Genomic DNA, 27,626 nt, shown 5'->3' with positions numbered 1-27,626 from the left:
TAGGAAAATGAAAGGCTATTTAATTTCATATTAGAAATAATTATGAACAGATCAATAGTGACGATGACGGATAAGTTGAAGAGAATTGAGAGCCCTTCAGAAATCACTTTAGTGATTAGTTGTATGCTGAGGGTTGAGGGGAGGGAGGGACTGTATTGAAATAGAGTCTATATCTCACCCAGATAGAATTTGCTGAATGGTTCTGTAAGGAGTGAAAGGAAGAATGAGTGTAAAGTGTATGTATTCAGGGTGGTTTTGGTCAATTAAAACTCAGTGTATAAGTGTATAGGTATATGTATGTTTTCTATATGGAAATAGGAGGGAATGGAAGGCTAATTTGGAGAATTTGAGCTGGCAAGCTGTCAGTGAGCCTCATTAGGCCTGGTGGGCATTCAGTCCTTAAGGAGTGCTTTAGGCAACTCTCTGCTGTATTTATAGTATGGCCATAAGCATTTATCCATAGCCTTATAGCCAGGGTGTGGCCAGGAAGTTCTTTTGTGTGTTTGAGCTCTAGCAAATTCTTTTAGTAGCCAAAAATGTAAATTTTTGGGCAACAATACTTATGTGTGTTTATTTGGATAATGATTGACTTCTACAATGATATGTGCTTACTTCCTGGAATGCTGTGGTGACAATTTTTTTTTTTTTTGCCTCAGTGAGTTAAGAATATTTAAAGCTTTTTTTCAAGTGTTTCTTTGTGTGACACAGAGTTTTGTTCTTGTAAGTCAACTCCTTCCCTATGATTTACTTGTGTATCAAGCCCCCAATCTTGTTTATGTTGACCAAAAATGGCTGGGAGAGACAGCCGTGACATTATGAATCCAGCTGGCCACAGATGGATCTGCAGTGAAGCATAAATCCGTATTGGGTTGGTGATCTATGTTTATAGCACCCTGTTAAACTCTCAGAGACCCAACCCCTAAATCACCAGGCACTGACTACACCCATTTAGTATAAATAATTGGTGGACGTGAACTGGAACTTTCATTGTTAGTGATCAGGACTCTCACCTGTAAGACCAATTCATTCATGTGAGCTTGCATGGACTGTGTAACTTGTTTGTTACTCTGTTAATTGTAGTAATTGAGCACCTAGGTTTTTGCATATGATACAGTCTTATGTGTTCTTATTGCTGAGCTGTTAAGATAATTACTCCTCTTCCCAAGATGCTGTGTATTAAAGTCTCCACACATTTGGCAGTTAAGTATAATGTTTGAAAAAAAAAAAGAATGAAGTTTGATTCTAAGAAATTAATTTAGAAATTTTATCTGAAAGGGTGATGTATATGTGAGATTTCAAGATCTATTAGTAATGGAAACATCAGCGCACATGGCACGTGATTGAAAGAAGCAACTGTAGCACCAACTAAAATTACAAATTGCCTTGTAGCAACGAAAGCTAATTCTGAATCTATGCCCAACAGCTGAGTATGGGAAATTCCACAATTTCAGTTTTTACAGTGATCTTCCTCTGGCTAAACTTATTGAAAATGAAAAGAAAAATCAAAGAATTATCTATCTTTTAGAACCCAACAAGGAAACATGATTAGATGTCAGTTGATGTGCAAGTTAATGAGGTAATTGTTGAATGATTTTAGATCAAGTCTGTATACTTGTATTTGTCAAAAGCAATAAACAATAGTAATCATCACTGGTCTGCATACATCACTGTTTTCTTTTGCATCTTTTGGCTGTTTTATAAACGGTACTACTCCATCTGTACTGTTGTAGCAGGGAGGACCAACTGTATGCCCGCAGCCACAGAGAAGTACAGTTACTGTATCTCCTGTCACATATGACTCCTGGTAAGTAGAGGCAGTCATCCTGTAACCAAGAAGTTAGGAATGCACTTTGCAGAAAAGCAAGCATACCCAACAGCTCAGATTTCCAACATCTTCCTCTGTGTGTAAGTTCTTCATGATTCAACCCCATTTTGTTGATATTTCTAAGGTTTAATGTATGTGGCAAATGAATATTCCATCTGTGATGGGTTAAGTGAATGTTTAGTGATCATTTGCTTAATTCTTTTAGCACTGTAGATGCTAGGGGACCAGGAGTGAACAAAATAGCTCAAATTACCCGCTCTCTTTCTGGAGCTCATTATGTTTAAATATGTTTTTTCCAATTTATTTTTATTTATTTTTTTATTTTTTGTGGTTACTGTTAACATTAAATATATCTTTGTATTCTTTTAAAATTCACTTTACATCCTTGTTGTAGCCCCTTCCCTTCCAGTCCCACCCTCCCTTTCTTCCCTTCCTCACTCCTGTCCCTTTTTCCTCAGAAAAGGGGAGCTCGCTCTCCCATCCACCCCAGCTCATCAAGTTGCCTGAGGACTGGGCCTGTCCTCTTCCCCTGTGGCCTGGCAAGGCCGTAACCTCTAGCAGAAAATGATCTAAAAGCTAGGAAGGGAGTCCATGTCTGAGGCAGTCGCCACTTCCCTTACTAGAGAACCCGCATGAAGCCTAAGCTGCCTATCTGCTACATCTTTGTAGGGGGTCTAGACCAGTTCCTGCATGGTCATTGGTTGATGCTTCAGTATCAGCAAATCCTTCGGGGCTCTGGTTAGTTGGCTCTGTTGGTCTTCTTATGGGGCTTTCTGTCACCTCTAGATACTATCACATCTGAAGAGCAAGAAAAATATTTTAAATCTGAGGTTATGAAAATGATAGAGACCTTAAAGGAGGAAAATAAAGCTCTCACAGTAGCACAGGAAAATACAATCAAACGGGTGAAAGAATTGAAAGAATCCCTTAAAGAAATTAAAGAAATACAGGAAACTACAATCAAACAGGAGAAGGAAATGAATAAAACTGTTCAAGACCTAAAACATGGAATTAGAAGCAATAAAGAAAACACAGTCTGAGATAATACTGGAGATGAAAAACCTAATGAAGAGGACAGGTACCCCAGACACAAGCTTCACAAACAGAATACAAGAGATGGAAGAGAGAATCTCAGGGGCAGAATTAAATCTGTTTTTAATCTGGGTTTTCTATTCATTTTTTTAATAACCAGTAGATATCATGGATGAAATGTATACAGAATCTGGTTTATATTTACTTTTCCAGGATAGGCTCATCTCTTTCTCTGTTGCAAGAGTAGAATTGAAACAATGTAATCCTGTCGTGAAAGGACATGGTGAGGGCTGATTTGCATGTTCATCAAGGTTAACCCCTCTTTTCTTTTCTCTAACCCAGCGGTTCTCAACCTTCCTAATGCTGCGACCCGTTAATACAGGTTCTCATGTTGTGGTGAACCCCAAACATAACATTCATTTTCATTGCTACCTCATAACTGTCATTTTGCTACTGTTACGAATTGTAATGTAAATATCTGGTATTTCCCGTGGTCTTCAGATACACCTGTGAAGAGATTGGTTGACCAGTCAAAGGGGTTGCGACCCACAGGTTGAGCACCCCTGTTCCAGCCTTTCATGGTCTCGTATTTTCTTAGCCCATACTCTGTAACAACCAGTCTCCTTAGCATATTTTGTGACAGTATTCTTCACTTGACTTAGCCTTGCGGTCACTTCCCCAGAGATGTTCAGAATGTGACAATGAAAAGCAAAGCAGCTGCGTGTAGTCTCATGTTCTAGTTCTTCCTTCCTCAACAGAATCGTGGTCCCTTAAGTTTCCAGTATTCTTGCTTCTGACCACTGGGGCTGCTCTGTGATCAGGGAAATCCCAGCTTGTCATTACCTTGCACACAGAATAAGCAAGTGTCTCCAGGAAAGATGCGTCTAAGCATCCCACAGCTTTCTCCAATGAGCTGCCCGAGTTCTTCAATCTCCATTGTTACATTAACTCTGATGCATTTAGGCAGAATTTATAGGGCTTAATTTTCATTTTTACTTAGATTTGTTTTAGTTGTTTTACTTAGATTTATTTAGTTGTTCAGTTGAAAGGATGTTAAAGCTATGCACCGAAACAAAATATGCATTCATATACACATACACACACACACATACACACTCACAAAATGTACCCTGACATTTTCATCATGCCTTAAGGATTTTTATTCATTGAAAAAAATGGACAGGGAGTAAGATGTCATTGAACTTATTCATTCAAATAATGAAAATGCTGAACAATTGACAAAGCTGATACTCCACAGGGCATGGATTTCACTGTCTCAGAGCTACGTAATGATGGTGGGGTGCTGAACTGGGTAACCTGGGAGCTTTAAGATGGAGGCAGGGGTTGGTGAGCCTGAAACAGAAGGTGTTCAGGACGTGGTGGTCGCTCTGAGTACTGGCTAATGTTACTGGTGGATTCCTACTCTGATTCAACTTCATCGTCAATTAAAGCACAAAGTAGATTTTCTTCGCGTCTTTACATCTCCACTGATACTTGCAGGAGGCAGGCGTTGCACATGGATAAGAGCGTATATGGAAGAGACAGGAATATTTAAATTCTAGCCCTACTCCTTTGTGAAGTGCTTACTTAGAACAAGTTGAAGAACTCTCGATGTTGATTTCGCATCTGTAACATACAAACAGTAAAACACGTCACTATATGTAGGGGAAATCTGATGGGCACATTGCCCTTAAACTACACACTGTGAACCTAAATTTCTTGCAGTTACCTCTGTGCACCTAATATGGACATCCAATGAGCAACTACAGGTTTTTCATGACAGCTTAACCCATTGCCTAGACTAGTGGTCTTAATGTGTTGGTTGTGACGGGGGTCACATATAAGATACCCTGCATAATAGATATTTACACTGTGATTCATAACAGTAGCAAAATTACAGTCATGAAGTAGCAATGAAAGTAATTTTATGGTTGGGGGTCACCACAACATGAGGAACTGTGTTAAAGGGTCACAGCATTAGGAAGGTTGAGAAGCACTGACCTAGACCTTCCAAAAAAGATGAGAACGAAATTGATAGAGAAAGCATTATTTTAAAAGTATAAAATGTTTGTCTTCTAAAAGAAAACTTTTGGGTATCTTTTTAAAAATAATGAAACTATCTAAAGTAACTCCAGGAAGAAAATAACCAAATTAAAAATGGATTTCAGTTCAGCAACTTAAAAAAATCTACTTCAAATTTTTTAGTAGATAGTAAAAAACAAAACAAAACAAAACAAAAAAAACATGCTATTATCTACCTAAGACCATTCCGGGAAGAAGCAGGGTTTTTTTTTTTTGTTTTTTTTTTTTGTTTTTTTTTTTTTTAATCAATACTGCAAATTGTAAGAAAAGAAGCAAAATTAAAATTAAAATAGAGTGAAAAAAACCCTAGAGTTAAGAAAAAAGGGAGAAATTTGACTACCAACAATTATTTATTTATTCACATGATATTGATTATCCCAGTTTCTCTAGAGACATAATAAAATAATAATTAGTAAAAATTGTAACTGGAGAAAATAGAAAAGGAAGAGTACTGTGAAGACAACATGGTCTTCTTTCTGATGCCATGGTACCACCAGCAACTCTGCTTGAGTTGTGAAGAATATGAATTTATATTATTACAAGCCAGTAAGAATTAGCTATGTAAGCTATCATGATGCATTAAACATTGTTGTTGTTTCAGCAATAATTTAATATCTGAATCAAATTTTACCTTAGCTCACTGTGGAGACGTCTTTCTTAAAACCTGACGGTTTTCTGGTGTGACATTATCCTGGTATGGTGCACAGAGGCCCTGCCAAGCACCTGTCCAGTGATGCTAACTTGACAGAACACATCTTTCCTTTCAAGCTCCATGTCAGGAATTGTTTCACTGTGCTCACACTTGAGTGAACATGAAATGAGGCCATTGCTGAGTATTGCTGTTCGGATGTTCAAAAGCTGCTATCGGTCTTGCAGCTCAAGGGTGAAAGGTACACAGCCATGTCTAAATTCCCAATCAGTATTCAGATCTGACTGAAAGTGACCCAAACACCCTCTACACTTTCCCTTCCCTTTGCAGGTGTGTAAACAAATGTGGGATGATAGCTAGGAAACTCTCTAAGAGGGGAGAGAGCATATGGGTAAATAGTGACGCTCTGACTGGACAGTTCTCTGAGTCTGGGCAATGTCTTGTGTTTGTTTCCGCAGAGCATATCTCATTACGGACTATATGGGCATCCGCAATGAAAGTTTCATGAAACTAGCCGCTGTAGGGACCTGGATGGGGGACTTTGTCACGGCCTGGATGGTAAGAAAACTTCAGCTTCTCTCAGTCAGAACAAATGTCAGATGGAAAGCATGTTCCTACTGTTGGAATGATGTAGGAAAATAATTACTAAATGTTTTAAGAGCACACATCTGTAAGTATATACCAATGTTTAAAAAAGCTTATTTTTGTATAGAATGGATTTTGTAAGCATAAATTAGTCTAGAGGTTATATTCAATATCTGTAGCCCTGAGAAAACAATAAATGCAATCATAATTGCATAATTGATTATCATAATTGATGTTCTCCTCTAGGAGATTATGTATACACACACACACAGGTGTATATCTGAGAATATAAACATCTATATGCTTCTTAAAGGAAAAGAACTCCACGTGAAATTCTAAATAATCTTTTTGGGAACCGTTGTTTTGATGTGCACAGTTGTCAGGTAAGGAATGAAATCCGTTTTTTCTCAGAAGGCCATCTGAAACATTCTTTGGGTGGTCTGTAAATTTTTAAATTTAACTTTATCTTTTGATAATTTCATGTAAGAGCACTCTGTGTCTGCATCAGATGTGCTTGTCCTCTCCCCACTCTGATATCTCCCATGTCTCTGCTCCTAGTCTCCTCTTGAATGGGTGACTTCTAGATTTATTTCCCTTATATATACACATGTACACAGCCGACTGTTACCCACAACAGTGGGTCTAGAGATGACCACTTTGGCCTGGGCACCCTATGAAGGGCTCTGTGTCAGAGGAGATAGTGTTCCTCAAGCGGACATCTAAGGCTTTCTTTTGACCTTCATTTGTGTGTGTGCACACATGGAGCTGTGACACCCATCGCTCCCATTTAAAACAGGGTTTACTTTTGATGACTTAAAATAGTGATCAGAACGTGCTACTCATGAAGTCTAGGCTACATCCTATTCAAATTCTATTCAGAAGAAGCTACACACACACTGGAAAATAACGTACTTGAAATTTGGTATGATATCTTTGAGAAAAATTCTACATTAATTGTGATTGTGATTTTACCTTGATTTTGTGAAATAAAATGGAACTGAGGACCTGATCACTGTTTTAGAAACAAGGACTCTTTAACCTTGACACTCATGCTTTGACCTTCATGAAATAAGATGCAATGCGAAGAGGCCCAATTTGCACATTTTTTTTTTTTTAATATGAAATGTGTGGCCCTAGAGAAGACTTAGCATGCAGCCTGTGGCAGATGTAAGAGCTTGCTGTTGGACTGTTTGTCTGGGCCAGGCCCATCGAGTGACTGTGGGGCAGGTCATCGATCCAAACCTCATGCTGCCTGGACTTCCTGGCCCTCAGTACATCTCACCATATCCCAGGCCTGGGAACAGATTGTCTGGAGTTGCCCTTGCGTTGTCTGTGAACAGGCTGGCAGGCAGTGTGGCCCAGTACCTCCTGGTTTTGCTCTTGACAAAAGTCATGGGAGAAGCAACAGGATAAAACACTTACAAAAATTGTTCTGTAGTTTGAAAGCTGATGCCCCATTTGACATATAAGCCTTTTGCTGTCTTCATGTTTGTTTATGACCTGTTTGTACCCAATTCCCAAACATTTCCTCACCGTGGCACTCCTATGCCCTCTAGAGCTCTGCCTACACATTTTTTAAAATTTTAATCTGAATACCCAAGTCTGCTTCTTTAGGCTCTTTCAAAGGAATGTGTATAGCTTCAGCCTTCAGTTCCTTTTAGCTGTACTTCCTGTCGTATGTATGTCTGGCTTCTTACATGTGGGGGTAAAGGGAACACAAAGAACCTTGTTGAGCCCATGATGCTGTCTTTTTCTCAAGCTCTAAGTCAGCTGCACAGGTCAGTGTCTGCTTCTTTAATGCCTCCTGTTTCGACTTGCTAACCCCGTTCTTTCTTTCCCATATCGCTGCTTTATTAGAAAGCTAGAGAAGGATTGAAAATGAAGAGAAGTGTGTTTTCGGCTTAGCCCCCCAATGTGGAGTTGAATCCCATGGGCCCTTCCTTTCTTCTTTTCTGTAAACTAGGGCAGAGCCCAAGGTCTCTTTCTGCTTATACTCTATGAAATGTTGACCTTTTCCCACTAGACTCAGGGAGAAATGGCAAAGTAAATGCAAGTAGCTCTGCAAGCTCAGCCACACAGGGAGGCTTCCCAGAACATCCTTGCTATTCCCACTTCTATTCATTGACAGGGCGGTAACTTTCCAATAAATATTTATATGCCTACATGTGTGTGCATTGATAACACTTTAAAAATAATATTTTTCCTCATGAGAGGAATCTCAGGTAGCTCTGACCTTCATGTGCATAGAATTCTCAGTTTGGAATGAATATCAATGATGAAGGTGACCTTCAGGGAGAAGCAAGCAGCTTTTTACATTAACAGTTATAGATTAACTCTTAATGCGTTTTTGCAGTGAAGGACTTTTCTTTTCTAGAAATAATTCTAAACTGTTCCATGCTTTATAAAGGCTATCAGGACTGATGTGATCCAAAGACAAGAGTGATCCCAAACATTCTGCACAACAGGCCTGGCCCTCACCAGACAGTGTCCAGCCGCGTCCTGGCTTTGCATGGATCCTGGGTGTTTGACAAGTGCATTCAAAGCTCGATCAAGCTTACCATTTTTTGTTAATTGTTAAATTTTTTTTTAATAAAAGAGATGCATTAAAGTGATGAGCATTGTAATTCAGCACTGGGCTGCACTGTTGCTATTTCTGGGAGCAAAGAAGAATTTTGTCTTGAAGGTGTATGTGAAAGCTGAAACGCTGGCCACCTTGAACCACAGTTTCCTCATGTCTCCTGCTCTGTGTCATTCAGTGATCCAACTCATGGCTGCAGCTTTTCCATGTCCTGTTCAGCCTCCCCTGAGGTCAAAGGTGTCTGGGGTTCTGTGGACAGCATCATGAGGCTATTGCTTTTTATTTCCTACCAGAGGAAGGAGGCTCTGGCTGTCTTTAGCTAACCATTTCTTTTCCCCGATCGATCTCTGCTATATCTTCTTCCCCTTGCTCTTCTCTTCTAGCAGTAAGTAGAATGATCCATGGCAGTGAGAGAGTTGAGGCTTTTGTGAAGTTATGTCATAGATACATTAAAATAATTTGGTCATCTACATTAGGGTTTCTGTTGCTGTGAAGAGACACCATGACCATGGCAGCTCTTACAAAGGAAAATATTTAACTGGGGCTGGCTTACAGGTCATAGGTTTCCATGGTGGTGTGCAGGCAGACATGGTGCTGGAGAGGTAGCTGAGAGTTCTAGCGCTGGATCAGCAGGCAACAGGAAGAGAGTGAGACACGGAACCTGGATAAGCATCTGAGACCTCCAAGCCCACCCAAAGTGGGCTTTCTCCATCAAAACCACACCTACTTCTCCAAAGCCACACCTCTAAATAGTGCCCCTCCACACGAGCCTGTGGGGCCAGTTGTATTTAAACCACCACATCATCTATCTATACCTATATTTCTGATGCTTATTGCACCACCTTGTACAACGTTGTGTTTGGTGTTAACACTATGCTTTCTTGAAAGCTCTTTGGAGTCAGAGATTCTTACTCAATATCTACATGTAGAAATGCCCCCAGGGGAGTAAAATGTAGCCTCTGTAGTTGGACTATTTCAGGAAACAAAAGTTTTAAATTTCCTTAATGACACCTGATGCTGCTTGAGCAAGTATAAGATTTTAGGGGGAAAAAGTGGGCTTAGTCCTTTACCATCATGTGATAATTTCGTACATGTACATGGTACGTTTTGAACAGTCAACCTCCTCCTTGCATTTCTCCCCCAACACTTGTTTCTTCAAACTTCATGTTTTGTTTTGTTTTTTTTTAACACATTGAGTCCACTAGGCATCCCCGAGGAAATCTGACTCTCTCTCCCCAGCAGCCACCATTGGTAATGCCTCCTTGACTTGGGATGGATTCATGACTCCCTCCTGCATCCGTGCTGGGAATTTTGGTCAGCTGGATTCTGTGCAGGCCTGTGCACAAGCTGTTACAGCCACTGCGGGTTCATATGTGCAGCAGTGCTGTCATGTGCGTCCAGCTCTCTTGTCTTCAGCCATCTGTTATCTTAAGGTCTTAGGATCTTCCTGCCCTCCTTGCCACTGTGATCCCCAAGCCTTTCGGGGTGGCAGGGTATGACATAACTGTCCTTTTCAGAGCTGAATGCTCTACAGTCCTTTATTGTCTGCACATTACCTGTGTTCATCACCATCTGCTGCAGAAAGAAGCTACTCTGCTTAGGTGGAGAGGCAAAAACTTAGGGGGGCACTTTAGCCCTCCATTTCTCTAGTGGAATGATTCTATTACAGTCTTCCCTTGGGCCTGTGACCTAGCCAACCACAGGGTTTTGGCCCATTTAGTGGGATCAGGCATGAGTTCAGTGTTATGGAGTGGGCCTTTAATCTAGTCAGAAAGTAGCTGGGTTCTTTTTCATGGCACCTCCTAGGTGGTTAGCCATGTCATGATGAAGCTGAATATTTCCTTCCCAGCCACTGGCTGCCGGAAACTGATGGAAGTGAGTGATGAATGCAAACTCCATCCTTTCTGTGAGAAGCACATGTACACAGAAGTAGCTGCTGATGTTCTGTGTGAAGAGCAGAAGGGATATGTGGTCCAAATTAGCAGGGAGAATAATAAACTCAGGTCTTCTCAGGAAGCAGGGTGGCTTGAGCCACAGAACCTGCTGTCAAGTAAGGGCCACTTTTGTTATAGACCATGGAGAACTGGAGAGAGGGAGTACCGGCCTGCTCTGGGATACACTGACTTTTCTCAAGTTGGCTATCACAAAAAATAAAAAACAACAAGCAAACAAACAAATAAATAAGTAAATAAATAAGGACAGGAGACCATCCCAGGGATGACAGATACTACTGTGCCTCAGCTGCTGAACCCTGAAAGAGCTGTTAGAATACAAAAGCTTTTCAAGCTCTCTAAAGAAGATAGTGTCTACCGATATGTTTCAGAAAGTTCTTCGGCACAGACGGTAAGAAGCCTAGGACCAAAGCACCCAAGTGTCAGCATCCCGTTACTCCACGTGTTCAGCTACGCACATGCTAATGCATGTCTCTAGAGGAAAATTGCATTAAGAAAACAAGGAGGCTGCAGAAGATGTTGAATTTTAGCCAAGAGAATGAAGGAGGCCAACGAAAAAGTCCAGGAACAGATAGCCAGAGGATGTAGGCTGACCTCTTTTAAGACTTCTACTTCTGAGTCCAGTCTTTAAGATAAATGATCAGACCTTGAAAAGAAAAGATGGTTATTTCCGTAAGAATCATGACAGTATGTACCAGTGGGCGTGTCTTGTAAAACTCCATGCTTGCTGTTTGAAAGAGAATAAGAGGTGTCAGGGGAACCTGGAGAGGTTGGAGGTAGGGTATGGGATGTGGGTACGTGCAAGATACAAATTGCCATGAAGTCCCATCCCTATCCAGTGAGCTATGGGCATTCGGTAGCTGGTGGGAGAGAAGAGGTCGGTTTTCCTCAATGGCATTGCACTGGGGCATCGCCACTGCTCTGCAGGACAGGCCCCATGCTGCGCAGCAGTCAGCCAACACAACCCGGACTCCATATTCTTCTGCTTTTTTAAACGCGATAGAGAACATGAAGCTGGGTGGTCGGAAGACGGGGGAGGATCTGGGAGAAGACGGGGGAGTAGAACGACTACAATTGAAGTATATTGTATGACATTCTCCAAAAAAATAAATAAAACATTTTATAAATGAAGGAGAGATATTATATGCCTGCTTGACACTTACAAAGAAAAAATATTTTTAGAGAGAAGTGTTGATGGAGAGCAGGCGTGACGATACACACGTGCACTCTGGAGGTGGCAGCAGGAGGCTCGGAGGTTCATGTCACTTTCTGCTGTAGAGCGGTCTGCCGGTTTGGAATGCGGAGGAAGTGGAGGGAGCAGAGCTGCACGGGGGCAGAGACATTCCTGCCAAACCCATTCCCTTCTTTCCTCGATGCACTCTTGTCAGCTGTGTCCTTGCTGATGTGTTTCCATTGTAAGAAGGGACATGCGTGTGGCTGGCCTTGGATGGAAGTCATAGATTTTCAGTGGGATCCTCATTGGATGGTAACATAAAGAGCAAGTTTATAAAGCGAAAACTGAGTTGTCTAGGCTCTGCCACAGCATTCCTTGAGGGGTCTGTGCTGTCAGTGCACAGCGCTGCTCCCAGCTGTGGGAGGCAGACAGCTGGATGAGATCTGTCTCTGAAGTCACTTGAACAAGGAGAGAATCCTACTTCCAGGAGAGAGAATTGGTTAGGCTTCACTGGAGACACAGACTTCTCAGCTGCTCCACACTTGATAGTTTCTGATTCTGCTGGGTTAATATTTAGAGAACAGAACAGTGGGAAGAAATATTTCTGAAGTGCTTAAAAATACAGTTCTTTTTTCAATTTAAAGATAGAAAACATATAAAATTTATAATTACAGATATATACAAATTTAAAAATATGGTTAAGTTTTTAATTACGTATGCTTGTTACATGCTAAAGAAGGAAGCAATGAAGGAACATGTGATTTGCACTTCACCAAAATAAGAAATTTTTTTAGCTATTTTTTTTTTCTAGTACAGAGCCTGGAGATATAGGTTTATGCTTAGGAGCATTTACTGCTCTTGCAGAGAACCTGGGTTCAATTCCCGGTGCCCACATGTCGCCCCACAACCATCTACAACTCCAGCCCTGCGTGATCTCACATGTTACTATACTACGTTTGGGCTGTTCTGAAAGAGCTAAATTTATCAGTGAACAATAACTGGAAAATAACCAACATCAAGTCTAGCTTGTTATCTTGTCTGGAACTGATCTTGACATTTCACATTGTGGTGGGGTGCCAGGTTTCTAATTATTTCTCTTTCACCGATTTTTCAAAATGACAAAATAAAAGCATAATTGAACTTGATTTACACTTGAAATAAAGCAGCAATTACAAATGTACTGAATTTTATAGTAGAAATGAATGTAAGCTATGAAACATGGATTAGAAGGACAGAATTAACAAATTCGGTGAACAAGAGGATCTGACAACCAGAAGGGTATAAACCAGGTGTTTAACCACCAGAGCCAATCCCAAGAGCAGCTGGTCCCCAGGGACATTAACCTGCATTCCTCACTTTGACTTTTCACCTAGGCACTGGAACTACTTCATAGCAATGGTGTCCTTCCTAACAAGTTAACGCTGTGCTTTGGACAGTTTCTATGCTACAATTTATTTTTTTTATACACTGAAGGTGGAAAGTGGATTGAACATTTAGTTATATTATTTACCACATTTTAATAATGTTTCTGTGTTATGAGAGATTACATAGGGGAATCACAACCAGGGAAGTTGTGGGTACATGATTTATTGAGTGTTTACCACTCTGGTTAGTGGTGTGAATCTGGGAAAGTAGGGCCTGAAAGTGAGACAGACTAAAATCTTAGGCAATAGCCAGCTTCATTTGGAGAATCTTACAATTTATACTCTGAGAGTACAGAGGAGTACATGGATAAAATGTACAGGCTCAAAGACAAGCCATGTGGCAAAACACGTTTTATTTTCCACTTGTTTATACTTGCATATAAACAAGTAACAACAGCCAGCTGTATGAATGAAGTGAACTCACTCCTATCCACTACACCTGGGAGGGGCACTAAAGCAAATTCTAAGAACAATTCTATGTTTTTTAAGAAAATGAGGTCACAAGATTCTTAGTTTTGGTTGTTGTTGTTTTGTTTTGTTTTGGGAGTGTTCTCACAAGCACTCAGAATTCTCAGAAAGAGGAACAGAAGGGAGAAAAGAAAGAAGGAATCAGAGATGTGGTTGTGATCTCGTAGAGGCCTGGTAGGAATCTGCCATGCTTTGAAAGGGAGAAAAGGCCAGGCAGAGTACCAGCATAGACCACCATGCAGACATGCCCAAGAACACTAAGTTCCTTGGTGCCTACATGTTCAGTCAAAATGATGCAGCAACAATTAAATCCTTCAAACTTTGGCAGTTTGATCATTTGATGGAATTAAGGAGAAAGCAATTTTTAATTTTTTTAAATTTCCTTTCTATTCTTTAGGAGATCTAGTGGGGCCTGGATGACGTCATTTGGCTTTAGCGTGTATAAATATTTTAATGTCATTATAAATATTTTAGCTTTGTATTTCATGTTTCTTCAAAATAATAAGTTCTCACTAAAAAATTAATAAGCCAGGAGGGTCTAACCTTAGATAGCATCGCAAATGGATCAAGAACCTTTTAATTTTCAGGACTGTTGAATTGGGAAAAGCATAAATAGAGTATGACATTTGAGAAAGGATTTCTTAGTTTAAGAAGTGTAATATAATATCTAGATGTTTAGTAATAGAAGCAGGGAGGACAGCTTTTCATCTTAGTCTTCTAACATCTCCCCCAAAATGTAAAAAATTATATGTAATAAGTATATTATATTTAATTATATTCATTTTCTAAAAGTATATGGATATCCTGTACTAAAAGCACAGAAGCCACTTAGGGAGTGACACTGGACTGAAGCACGGTGAACTTGAGAGACACTGGGGACATTTCTTACAGGGAGTCATTGCCAACACAATCAGGGCTTAATCTGTTTTGTTTAATCCCAACACAGTTTTAGATTTATTAATTGTATTATACTTTATTCCTATGTCTTGGTTTATTTATCCTCAGGACACATGACTGCTTTGTCCACACATTCTTTATGCCTTTCTTGCTATAATGATCTGTGCTATTAAAGTACCATTTGTCCATCGTTTACCTTTGATTGAATGCCAGGCGGCACTGCTATCTGATTTGTCCTCCTGAAGTCTGTAGTGTAGTGAAATGAAGTCCAGTAGTTAGTGTTAGTGCAAATTAGAATGGGTAAAAAGCACTCCCAGCACTCAGGGAGGCAGAGGCAGGCGGATCTCTGAGTTTGAGGCCAGTCTGGTTGACAGAGTGAGTCTAGTACAGCCAAGGCTACATGGAGAAACCCTGTCAAAAAAAAAAAAAAAAAAAAAAAAAAGTAGGCAGAGCTCCTTTCTGTTCATTTCTCTAATCTTTAACCTTCTACCTAGGACTGTGTAGGCCACACAGCCCTTTAAATATGTTATATGTTACTGTTACTTAATATTTGGAGTAGTGCTTATAAATGTTGATTTATATTAATATAACTATGTTACATATGTTCAAAATAGCATTTACAAATGAATATACCCATGCGCATATGCACGCATAAAAATAAGGTTTACATGAAATCATAGTCTACAAATACTACTATAATTATGTATTATATGTGCCATATATATAATAGAAATGCAGGTACATTAGCTACTATATCATATACTGTTCTGCAGATATACACACATAAATACATATTTGGAAGTACTTGGGATGATAGGATGTATTGCACAATAGGTAAAAGAAATGATGAGTGGAAAGATCAATTACTCAGAGTACTAAAAAAGAGTCACTTCTTCCTTCCTTCTCTTTTTTAAATTTTTTTATTTATTACAATTTATTCACTTTGTATTCCAGCTGTAGCCCCCTTCCTCATTCCCTTCCAACCCCACCCTCCCTCCCTCTTCTGTTCCCATGCTCCTCCCCCAGTCTACTGATAGGGGAGGTCCTCCTCCCCTTCCCTCTGACTGTCTGCATTGCCTTCCTCTGTGGCCTGGTAAGGCTGCAACCCCCTCAGGGGGAGGTGATCAAAGAGCCAGCCACTGAATTCATGTCAGAGACAGCCCCTACTCCCATTACTAGGGAACCCACTTGGAGACTGAGCTACCATGGGCTACATCTGTGCAGGGGACCAGACAGGAGCCTACCACAGAGGGCCTCTGAAAGACTCTACCCAGCAGGGTATTAAAGCAGATGCTGAGACACAGAGTCAAACTTTGGGCAGAGTGCAGGGAATCTTATGAAAGAAGGGGGAGATAAAAGACCTGGAGGGGACTGGAGCTCCACAAGGAGAGCAACAGTACCAAAAAAATCTGGGCACAGGGGTCTTTTCTGAGACTGATTCTCCAACCAAGAACCATGGATGGCGATAATCTTCTCTTTTTTAACCTATTCTTATTATTTTTATTAACCCTGTGCAGATACTGAGACAAGGGAGGCTTATCGTACCTCTTCTCAATATCACATGAATATTCAGTATGGAAATTTACATTGAACCCAGGCAGTATGGTTCAAAATTTTGAATGATTTCAACTACTTCACTACTCTCACAATCTAATTTTGGGGGAACTATTTTGTGGTAGACTTCAGTACCGCATGGGATAATGCAGCAGCATTTGTGTTGATAGTTTTCTGCTAGCTTATCTGTTAAAGTAGTTGACTTTTTCATGAACCAAAGAGAGGCGATTGTGCATCTTTCCAGGCACAAAGTGATGCTACCGTAATGTCTAGTCAAACTCTTCACATTGTGTCAAACTCTTCACATTGTGTGATTCAGCTATTGCTTCTGGTTCCCTTTGACAGATATAGACCGTGCAATGTATATTCCCCTAGAACTAGGAGAAAGTTAAGGTTTTATACTGGCTAACTTTGTTTAAGATGGATGCTTCAGTTCTTAGGTATTTAAGGGCTAAGTGTATTGTTTATGTGAAATTGCTATCCTTCAGCAGTTGCTCGCTCCGCTCCAAGGATTTGGGGTGTGCTTAAGATTTTTATGTTCATGGAGTATGCTGCACTTGTAGTTAAATGTTCTATAAACATCAAAAGGAAATTTATAGCAACGAAGTACTTTGTGCTTAGATTTTGTTGTTATTGCCTTGTAAAAGCTATTACATCAGGTTGTAAGTGTATTTGAGTGAATTATGATAAGAACTGGTTAAGAATGTTCTCCTTCTCTTCTTCTGTCTCTCAATTCAATCCACTTTTCTAACCTTCCCCTCTTTCCTCCTTTCTTCGCTCTTTCTACTCTTCTTTGTCCTTCACCCCCTTCTGTATTTGGTGCAGCAGTGAAGCCTAGAGACCCAAGCAAGTTAGGTAAGCATACCACAGTCAAGTCATACCCATAACCATAAGTAAGAATCCACTAAAACTACACATGATAACCTTCTCTGATCTTATTTGTCTGACATCTGATAGTAGCCATGGCTACTGAAATATCCTAAGGTTTATTCTAGACCTTGGACCAACACCCTACACTTCTGTAGTCTACCAAATGGCTCTATGAAACCTCTTCAGTCACTTTGAGCCCAATAGGGTGCACTTGAGGAGTTAATTAAGCTTGCATTGTAATTACTTACTAGTTTAGTGCAACATCAAATAAATACTCTCACCATTTCTGAAGGTATCAATTAAAACAGAAGATAAAATCCACTTCAGTCGTTTCTTTGATATGTAGACCTAAGCCAAAGGGAAGGTTAGGATACCATGTGTGCCAAGTAAAAAGTTCCAAATTGTTCTTGTTTTGACACCTGACCACAGGATGTATGAAAAGTGATGCCTAGATGAACTATTTGATTCACATGAAGCCTGGAGAGAAGCCATCTTTTTCAGTGAAAAGAACAGTATGTCTCTTACAGGTTTTAAAATACATCATAAAAGATAAAGTGAACCTGTAGCCATGGAATAAAAAAGGAAGCTTGTAATTCTAGAGATCTGAGCACTTTTTGCCTGATATATGTTATAATTATCCCAATTTCTATTTGGCAGTAATGATGATAGAATCAATGGAAGTATTTTTTGGCAGCCATATGTATAGATTTTTAGAACATTGGAAAATAGAAGTTAACAACAAACCACTTTAGCCCAATTAAATGCTAGCAATGTATAAGCAGTTCATTTTTTACTATGTAGAAACTTTTGAAGAAGTAGAATAAATGTTATTGGGACCAATACTATCTGAGTGTCAGAGTCTCTGTTGCTAGTCCTGCTTTTCCAAACTAGGTATGGGTATGCCTCTGGTTGACTCTGACCTCAAGGCACTCCTGAGACTCAGAACTTAGGCTCTGAAATGGAAAGGGATTCACATTTAGTACACATTTTGTTGTTATTTTTGCTTCAGTATCTCCAGATATTGTATTTTGACTTTGCAAAAGATTTTTATATTACAAAACTCATGAACTATATATCATCTCTTCACAATTTTTAGACATTTCAAATTTTCATGCTGCAAAATTGTAGACTGTTAGTATTCCAAAGTTGTGTTGTGGGTCTCTCATTCATCACATTATCCTCTTAACAAATGTTCAATATATGTCTTCAACTAGGTAATTGAGAGAGTACGCATTATAATTCCCTGAATAAGTAGCATATGTCCAAGTGAGCACTTTATGGGACTTCTGGTTGGGAGTTGCTTGTTTCCTGTCCATAGTTCTGTCCACTCTGTCCTGCAGTTCTGTGTTTTGTTAAAACCATCATTCAGGTATCCAAGTCCCTAGTCTGTGGTAACAATTTAGTAAGTAACAGTGGCTTCCTAGGAGCAACAATTTGTATAAACAATAATTTCCAGAGTTACAGATTGAGTTGTCATCTAGGCCAGGCTGATATGGCAAAACTGTGAAACATTGCTATGAGATAAAGGGGGGCTGATATTGGATCATATTCTTTGCAAAGACCCTTTAAATTTAGTGCAACATCCAAATACCATTAATGTAAAGTAGGATCTAATGCTAGAATAATTCAGGCCAATCCTGGCACCCACTTACCAGAGAGAGACTTCTGTTCTATGCCATTAAAAAAAAAGTCTACCTATGAGTTTTTTCAGTCCCCAGAAATCTCTGACTTTGGTGGCTTGACTGACAATTTGTACCAACCAATATTTCCTCTCAAATGGAATTTCTTTGTTGACCCATCACAACTCACTTTTTAAAACTACTTATTTGTTTCTGTATTTTTATCACGTGTTAGTGTGTTGCCTGGATGTATGAATGCACACCACACGCAGGAGCCTTGTTTCCTGGGAGGCCAGAGCAGGCTGTCACATACCTTGGAACTGGAGTTCCAGATGTCCGTGAGCCATCTTGTGGGTACTGGAACTGAAGGTCTTCTAAAGGTACTGCAATTTCTTTAACCTGCGAGCCACCTTTCCTTCCTTTCAACCTGTTTCTTGTTGGAGCCACTCCACAGATCTTTCTTATACATGTGTCTACCTTCTCTTCCATCATGAGGACTGCAGGTTGCTTGTACCTCTGACCTATCCACAGCAGCCTGCCAGTTTCCCAGGCAGGGTTAGACAAGATTCCAGGAAGCCCTGAGAATGGAGAAGTCGCAGCCGCTGCATGCCCTCACTAGCAAAGTGCTAGTAGCGGGTCTCCAGGATGACGGTTGCTGTCTTTAGCTCCATAATTCTAATACCTCTTAGTCTTCAGGCGTGGATGCTGGGCATGCACTTGTTTCTTTCCAGAGGCTGGTACTGCAGGTTTATCTCCCACCAAATACTCCTCTGGAAGGGCTTCATAAACAGCTGGATCAGTTACTTTCTGTTCCTGTGATAAAAACACAACGACCAAGGCAACATATAGAAGGAAAGGTTCAACTGGTTTTATAGTTCCAGAGGGAGAAGAAGAGTCCATCATGGCAGGGAGGCATGGGAACAAGCAGCAGGAGTATCACTGGGAGCTGGATGCTGAGAGCTCATATCCCTCTCAGAAAGCACAAAGCTCACTGGAAATGATACAGGTCTTAAAACTCTCAATGCATCCCCACCCCCAGTCTCTAACAAGGTCATGCCTTCTAAACCTTCCCAAACCAACACCACAAACTTCAGAAAGAGTATTCCTATACATGAGGGTACCGAGGGCATTCTCATTCCAGACTGCCTTTTCTTTCTCGTAAGCATTGCCTGCCTGGTCTGTGGGTGGCCAGAAGGGAAGGAGCAGGCCTCATTTTATGCTAAAACGGTATTCATTAACTTAGAGACTGCTCCTTGACACGAACGTTCAAAGAACTGTGTGTGGAATAAAGTGAAGTAGGCATCACTTCAGAATATCTGTTACACTGTATAAAAGTGTCCTCCCCCTAAAGCATTAGTCCTGTCTAAGCTGCTAAAATCCGGGAGAGACAAGAACTGAGAAGAAGCAGCAGAATCCTCGTACCACGTAGCGCTTACGCCACCCAAGCACACAAGGCCCAAGTGGGCAAGAATCATGTACATAATAACACTTACCGAAGTGTTAATGAAATGTGGGTTTTGTGGACGGGTTGGTTGTTGCCATCAGAGGTGCAGAGAGGCCTCAAGCTCCTGCTGTACTTACTGCCTGACTTGCTAGCTTCGCTGTATTATTGGGGACAACGTACAGATGGCTTCTCAATGGATATACACTGTGCAGTTATTACATGAAGATGAATATGAAGATGTCTTTATTAATAAAGCCAATTAGCATCCTCTTCCCTGGTAAGGGCCGCCTCTCCACTCCCACCTTTCCTCTGTTGCCTGTATGGCTTTGTGTAGAATTGAGGCCTCTTGGGCTTTCCCTTATCCCGTTTGGCATGTTCATTAGCATTATCTTTGTTTGGTTCACATCTAAGGATCCTTTGAATAGAATGGATTCTGCCCAAAGTGTACCAGCCTTGATGAAAAGCTAGCAAGTATCACTTTACCCAGGATTTTGATAAAAACTGTTCAGGAATATTTCTTTCTCTAGTTGTGAGGATGAGCTCTGCAGCCTCCATCTTTCCAGCTCACAGTACAGCAAAGAGTCACTTTGTAATTTTGTTACATTATTATAATGCAATGTCATTGGAGAGGAGCCATTTTGTAATTGTACCTATTTGTAATATGGTATCACCTACATAAACTTCCTTCCAATCTACACTCCCACAGGATGACCTGCTCTTTCAATTCTCTGAAGGGTTGTAATTTTATTCAGCACCTTTCATTCAGTGTTAGTAAGTATTGTCACCACTCGCCCTGGGGAGGCTAACCTCCAGTAATTATTACTTAGGTAATAATGCTGTTAACTGCTGTGAGAGAAAAGATAAAGCTTGTGAAATTATGACTGCTAATACTGTTGGTGTTACTTAATTTAAAAAATTACAGTGTTTCACAAATGAGAACATCTTAAAATATGGTTCACAATTTGCATTTTCTGAATGAAGATAATTTGCTAATTTTAACATCTTTTTTTTTTTTTTTTTTGTCCCACTGCACTGTTACTCCCAAAAGAACAGGCAGACATGCATTGATATCCAGACAGCATTTTTCACTGTTTCACATAGCAAGCTCTTTTTCTTCAAATGAGGTCAGCTCTAAGTAGGTCACTCTAAATTATAAATATACTGGATGGTAGTGTTATGTCATTTGTGGAAACTTCTCTGCTCACAGGTATTGAGATGTAGGCTCTATGAATTATGTATAGTGATGAAGATGCGGGATGAGATGCTTGCACTCTCTGAGGTGCCGCTCAGGTGTGTTTTAAAAGACGAGCAAGCCTTGAGTGGGCTAGTCAGTCTCCACTTTCACATTAAGTGACTGACTAGCCCTGCTGGAAAAAGCCGAGTTTTAAAATATAACCTTGCCACCCAGTGGAGAGCATCAGCTTCAGCTGCCACGGAACTTCGTTTTGTCTTTTTTTTGTTTTTTCCTCCCTCCCTCTGGGTTCTGAGTTCTAAACAAAATCCACACCAGAGCCCAAAGCAGGACCTTCATTCAAATGGTTTCCTTGTATGTACTTGAAGTCCTGCTTATTTATAAGTAGTCTAAAATAAATAGATGGTTGCATTAATATACCAATTTTATATTCCCTAGGAAGGACATGAAAGCAGTAGGTTGGGGAGGATGAGTGATGATGCTCTTTTCCTAGTCAGTGAGCATTAATCGGGTGCCTCTCATCTGATGTTTCCATTGCTTACCATGTCCACAACACTTCATCGACTTGTCTGTAAGAGTGAGGGTTAGAGTCAAGGAAGGGATGACAACAGAAGAATGCAGAGCAAACCCAGGGGGATCGTAGAAGCTAGGGGAGTGTGGATTTTAATTCAGAAGTTTTGAGAAAACAGCTGTGCAGGAGCAGCAACTTTTGATGCCGAGTGGATCTTGACAGAAGCTCAGATCCCTGATATTTCACTGCTGTTCATTTTGTCAACACAGAGGCGAGATAGAGTCTTATGGGATTAAGAAACTCCAGGGCTAAAAATATAGTTTGACATTTCTTGAATGCACTTGACAAGACTCCACATAAAATTGCATTAATATTCTTTCCAGTTAAGAGAAGAATTTTAAGGGAGACTGAGTTCTTTTATTCGAGTTCACACTTAATTTTTGGTTGCGTGATATCTAAAAATCATATACGATTTGGCTTTAAATGTTAAGTGTATTATGGTATTTTAGCATGAGTGGAAAATTCTGAAGTATAGAAATAATATTATATCAAAAATAAGTTGGATTTATGAACTTAAAAAAATGCAAGAAGCCCTGAAAAAGCCAGTCACACCAATTCTGCACAACAAGACTTCAACACAACAGGTACATGATTGCTAGCCATGTTGTTAATGGCTCTTGGTGTCTTGGAGTGATATACATCTGGCTGACAGATTGCAGGTATTCTCTGAGTGGAGAAGAATGGTTGTGGATGAGCAAGGTGCAGAGTACAAAAGCCATCAGTCCTTGGTGTTGGCTTGCTGTAGGCATGAAAGCTAATGCTGACGGGGCGGGGCATCTGCAGAGAAGGCTGCCAGGAGGAAGAGATAGGACTGGGCGAATGAATGGTGTCTGACGGCGAGAGAGTTGGAGAGGATAGGTAGCAGAGCTGCAATTGGCAGTCAGTAATCACCAAATATTGTAGCCATATTCAGTGGCAGGCTGGTAGCTGCAGAGCAGCATAATCTAAGCCCTTCTCGTCAGATACATTGCCAATCACTGTCTTCAAACCCAGACCTTCTTTGATTTTCCTTTCCTTTGAAAAACAGCATTTGTCAATTTGTTAGACGCTCACTCTTGGTGTTTAGCTTCAGGGAAAACAAAACAAAACAAAAAAACAGACTGCAATGTCCAATCACATTATTTACTTTTTAAACATCAAAAAACAAAAACAAAAGCAAAAATAACAAAACAACAACAACAACAAAACCTTCAGATGGTTTAGTTTTCAAAAGCCAGTGCAAAGGTTTGAATGGTTAACCAAGCTGAAACACTCATGGTTCTGCTCTTCTGAGAGTTTACTAAATGACAGGTTTCCTTTGGGTATTAGTGTTTTATTCCCAAAACCAAGGGTCTTTGCCTTTTGAGACTTGAAATTCCTAAGTATAATATACAGCCAGATAATTATAAGATTTGGTGTCCAACTGTGAGGCATGTAATTTCTTCATGCCTACAAATTAGCACTGACACTTTAAACCCACAAAGAACTGCTGTTTTCCCCAGGCATGCCACAGAAAGCCAACCCAATGACATTACTATTAATTAATTAATTTGGAATTTTGTGAAAATTATATTGACAGAGTGAGCTAATTTGAGGTGGTCCTTGAGTATACCAAAAAGTTATTTGAATAAGACTCCACAGAACCAGATGCCTGGTGAGGAACAGGTGCCAGCGTGGAGACAGAAGGCCCAGAAACAAATGTATGCAAGTTGGGACAGTGTTTATCTCCACCAAGGTTGCCAATTTCAGATCACAGAGTGGGTGAGAGCATGAGCTCTGTGGTGTGGGGAAGGCTGAGGCAGCAGTGGCAGATTGTGAACCAGCGGGAACTTGTTACTCACCTGCAAGGCAACATGGCATTTCCTGAAGGCGTTCCAGGGGTAAAGATAAACCCAGAGGATGTGGAGCTGTCTAACCCTTCCCTAGAGGACGGCTCCTGCCCATGTCAGCAGCCTGGACTCCACAGCACCAAGACAATCCCGTCATATTTTACTGAGCATCTACATGACTTTGTTTAGATTGTATCTGAATGAAACATTCAATTTAAATAATCCACAAAAAGGTAAAGGATAAATATCCAGTTTCTTTACTTTTCCCTTTCCTTATAAAAATTGTTTAAAAATAAATGATAACAGCAGTTTTTAAAATCCATGGATGAAGTTTGCTTTGAGGAAGGCTGCTTTTTAGAATGTTAAATATTTTATTTGTACTTCAAGCTTTGAGACTACAACCATCTGCCAATGCTGGGTTTCATTACACTGTTTGAGACATCACCCAGCCAGGGCCGTAATGAGCCCTGGGGGTTTGGAATGTGTTGTCAGAGCTGTCTCTCTAACCGTGACAATGTGGAAGGCGTTCGGGCTGACATTCCAGGACCCTTCCTAAATGTTCTTCGCCTATTGAGCAAATGGTGTGACCCCATTCTATCAGGTCCATTTATTATTATTTCCTGTTTTTACAGTTTAGGGAATGGAGACACAGTAGAACAAAGGTTGAATCTGATCGATAAATTTGATTGGTTTGAGCAGTGAGGTACTTCGTGTATTAGATAGTACTCCACAAGACGGTTCTTTCACTCAAAATTTAGTATCAGTACAACTTAATCACTAGAAGTTTGTGGAGTGGGCCTGGATGAAACATCTCTGAAGACTGCTGTAGATGGAGCTCCCAGAGTAAACAGAAAAAAAAGGTAAAGAAAATTGTTTTCTATTATTAGTAGGATTGGCCTGGAGCTGGGTTCAAGTTCAGTCCTGCTGCTTACTAATACGACCTAAGCCCTTGTTTCCTTATTGGTAAACTGATGCACCTTTGTAAATCACCTGGTGTGGAACATGCGTTATCAATGCTCTCATGAGTGACAGCTATTATGCCCTGGAGAGCTGTCAGTGAGCGTGCTCCTCTGTAAGCAAGAGGCCCTGAGTTTGGTCCACAGGCAGACACATCGAAAGCTAGTTGTGCCTGTATATGCCTTCAGCCTACCATTGGGAACTCATGGCAGCCAGCCATGCCTGAACAGTTCGCTTCTGGTTCAGTGAGAAAAAAAAATGAGAACCACTTTTGCAAGGCAAGAGGACATGCAAGGGCCTCAGGTGCATTCACAAGTCACGCACAGGCACATACACACGCACACGTGCACACACTATACTCACACATATACCCCCACACATGATATAAAATAAGTGATGGCTATTCCCATTTTTTCTATTTCCTTGCAGAGACAGGCGAATAATGCTGAGAGAGGTTGTGTGAATAAAATTAGTGGGATCCAATGTGTCCTTACTGTGAATGTGTGTACATATGACATAGGTTTGCAGTGTGAGGCAGTCAGCACGGAGAGTTCACATGGCAGAACAGAGCATGCAGAACACTGCCCAGCCTGTGGAAAGTGCTGACATGGTAGCATCTCTTCTTCCCGCCTTTGCATGTTTGCTGTGGCCATGTTCAGACTGTTATTCTCTTCTACCGCTGTTGCTGCTTGTACTGGTTGATGGTCATGCCTGGTGAATTCACTGTTTAGATTTTTAGTACGTGACATGCATGCACAGTGATAAGCTAACCCTGATCACCAGAAAGGCGGGGATGTAGTGGTGGGGGTCATGTTGCGTGCTGGCTTGAAGCATCTAGGGGATATGTGGGTACCAGCCCTTGGAAGCAAAGCTCTGTTGGCTCAGTGGGATCAAGCGGGAATCATTGGGATGTGCTGATTATAAGAAACCACTGAAGTGAAAGGGGGGGCTGTACTGGGACTTGAAAGAACATGGACATTGGTGAGAAGTGTAGCAGAATGAAGCTGAGAGTGGAGTTGGTGGGTCACCCTGGCAATCTAATGCCATTCAGTTCCGTAACAATGACACAATGTCCCTTCATTAGTCCTTCCTACAGGCTTCGCTGATTCTTGGCCCCACGCTGAATTCTCTTAGTATTCCTGAACATGCTGGATTTGCTCCAGGAGTGGTGGGTGCTTCTGTCCTTGGGGCATCTTTTGTTTTACTTCCTAGACCTGAATGGTATTGGAAAACACAAACAATCTTATCTCTTTTCTATTAAGGTGCTTTCATATGTCATTCAGCCTGTCTCAGCTCCTCCTGGAATGGCCTATCACGTCCATTGTTGATACTTAGATATTGGTTGAGCAGTTTATAATACCCAAATCTTAACTGCTGTCACAAGCTATTGTATCTTGACCTTTCGTTGTCTGTTCCAGATGTATCTGTTTATTGTAGCATTAAGATTTGACGAGCGAATAAGTGAGGGAGGTTATGATAGATCTCAGATGTGTGAATACTTATCACGCTGTGTTCTTGCCCATATTCATCTCTGATATCACCTTGCTTCTAATTTATAAAACAGACCAATATTTATTTAATTAATCTCACGATCTTTCCTTTAGATATTGCAAGATGGCTGTTCTCAAATTAGTTAATGAGTCAAAGATTCCAAACAGCCTTTTCCAGGTGATTTTTATAACCTAGAAAAGTCCACACTGGGTGCTCTTTGCATAGTGACGATCAGTCATCCCTGAACAGTCTGTAGATGAGAGGTACCTCCTGCTCACCTCACCCTTCCTTCTGTCTTGCTTGGAGAAGAAGCTAGCACAAGACTTACTAACATTTTGTTTTCCTTAAAATGGGAGAGGGATTTTCTTTAGTGGTGTAGCCTCTGGAAGATTCTAATCTCCACTGGAAGTACGCACATCCAAAAGTTGTGCAAATTCAATGCAGGTTTAAAAACAAAAGTGCAGAAAGGTGGGTGTTTAAGGAAGGGGTGGATCGAAGAGGAATTGAGATGGGGTGAATAGGATCAAAGCATGTTATCCAAAAGTGTCAAAGGGCTAACATAAAAAAAAAATTAAAGAAAAAGAAAGCTGCAAAATGTTGTGCCTTGGGTAGTACTCTGGTAGATTCTAAGAGATAAACACATTCCATCTTTTTATGCATCTGAGGTTATTGTAATGACTCCCAATACACCAGCCCAAATGATTTTTCTTCAAACATTTTCTTTTCTCTTGCGTTGCATCCTATATATGAATGAGGGAGATTCCAAGATAATTAGACTAGTTTTCAATGGCCCTGAAAGGGGTGGTCATCAGAGAAGGGTAAAGTTAAACCGAAAGGCTGTCTCCATCCTCAGTGATTCTGGAGGTGGAAGAGGACAGGCTTGAGAGGGAGCAGCTGGAGTAAGGACATAAACCAAAGTCAAAATGAAACTACTGTAAGAATCTGGAAAATTCTTGATAGAAGTTAGAAATATAAGAGCAGGAATTGAAAAGGAAAACACTGGCCTAAAGCATTCCTTTAAACTGAAGCTAATTCCTGAGTGAGGGGACCCATAGTCTAAGCTGGTGGAGTGGTAAATTGAGGCAGAAGGCATGAACATAGCCTTCCTGTCAGCACTCAGGATCCCTTCAACCGCCATCTGAATGGGACAGTTTGACCACATCTGTGCTTAGAAAGATCAAAATCTTCAGTTGATTCAAAGACTAAAAATGTTTTCTATGGAAATTACTTTTGGTGTGGGGGTTATCACCAGTGGTTTCTGTGGGGAAAATGAAGCTTCACGCTGAATGTAAAGCAAATGTAGCCAAGGGGGGGGGGGAGACTTTCCCCACACTGCCATCAAGGGGTGTCCAGCCTTGAATGGAAAGCCTTGTGCTTGGCAACAAGTTAACCCATGCAGGCATAAGCCATATATATATATATATATATATATATATATATATATATATATATAT

The 27,626-nt window shown here is 40.6% G+C and overlaps 1 protein-coding gene across 2 annotated transcripts in view; it reads left to right on the top strand.

Moving 5' to 3' along the window:
• Positions 1-27,626, top strand: part of Tmem117 (transmembrane protein 117) — a 448,350-nt gene that overhangs the window by 225,422 nt on the left and 195,302 nt on the right. For both annotated transcript variants that reach the window (XM_055627032.1, XM_055627034.1), the window contains exon 4: positions 6,047-6,146. In XM_055627032.1, coding sequence (XP_055483007.1) covers positions 6,047-6,146 — 100 coding nt within the window. The remainder of the gene's footprint in view (positions 1-6,046; positions 6,147-27,626) is intronic.

This window comes from Psammomys obesus, unplaced genomic scaffold, assembly GCF_907164565.1.
Source record: "Psammomys obesus unplaced genomic scaffold, mPsaObe1.curated_primary_1811, whole genome shotgun sequence".
Lineage (NCBI taxonomy): Eukaryota > Metazoa > Chordata > Mammalia > Rodentia > Muridae > Psammomys > Psammomys obesus.
The sequence above is the reverse complement of the archived record's forward strand: the minus strand, read 5'-3'. Positions and strand labels throughout refer to the sequence as shown.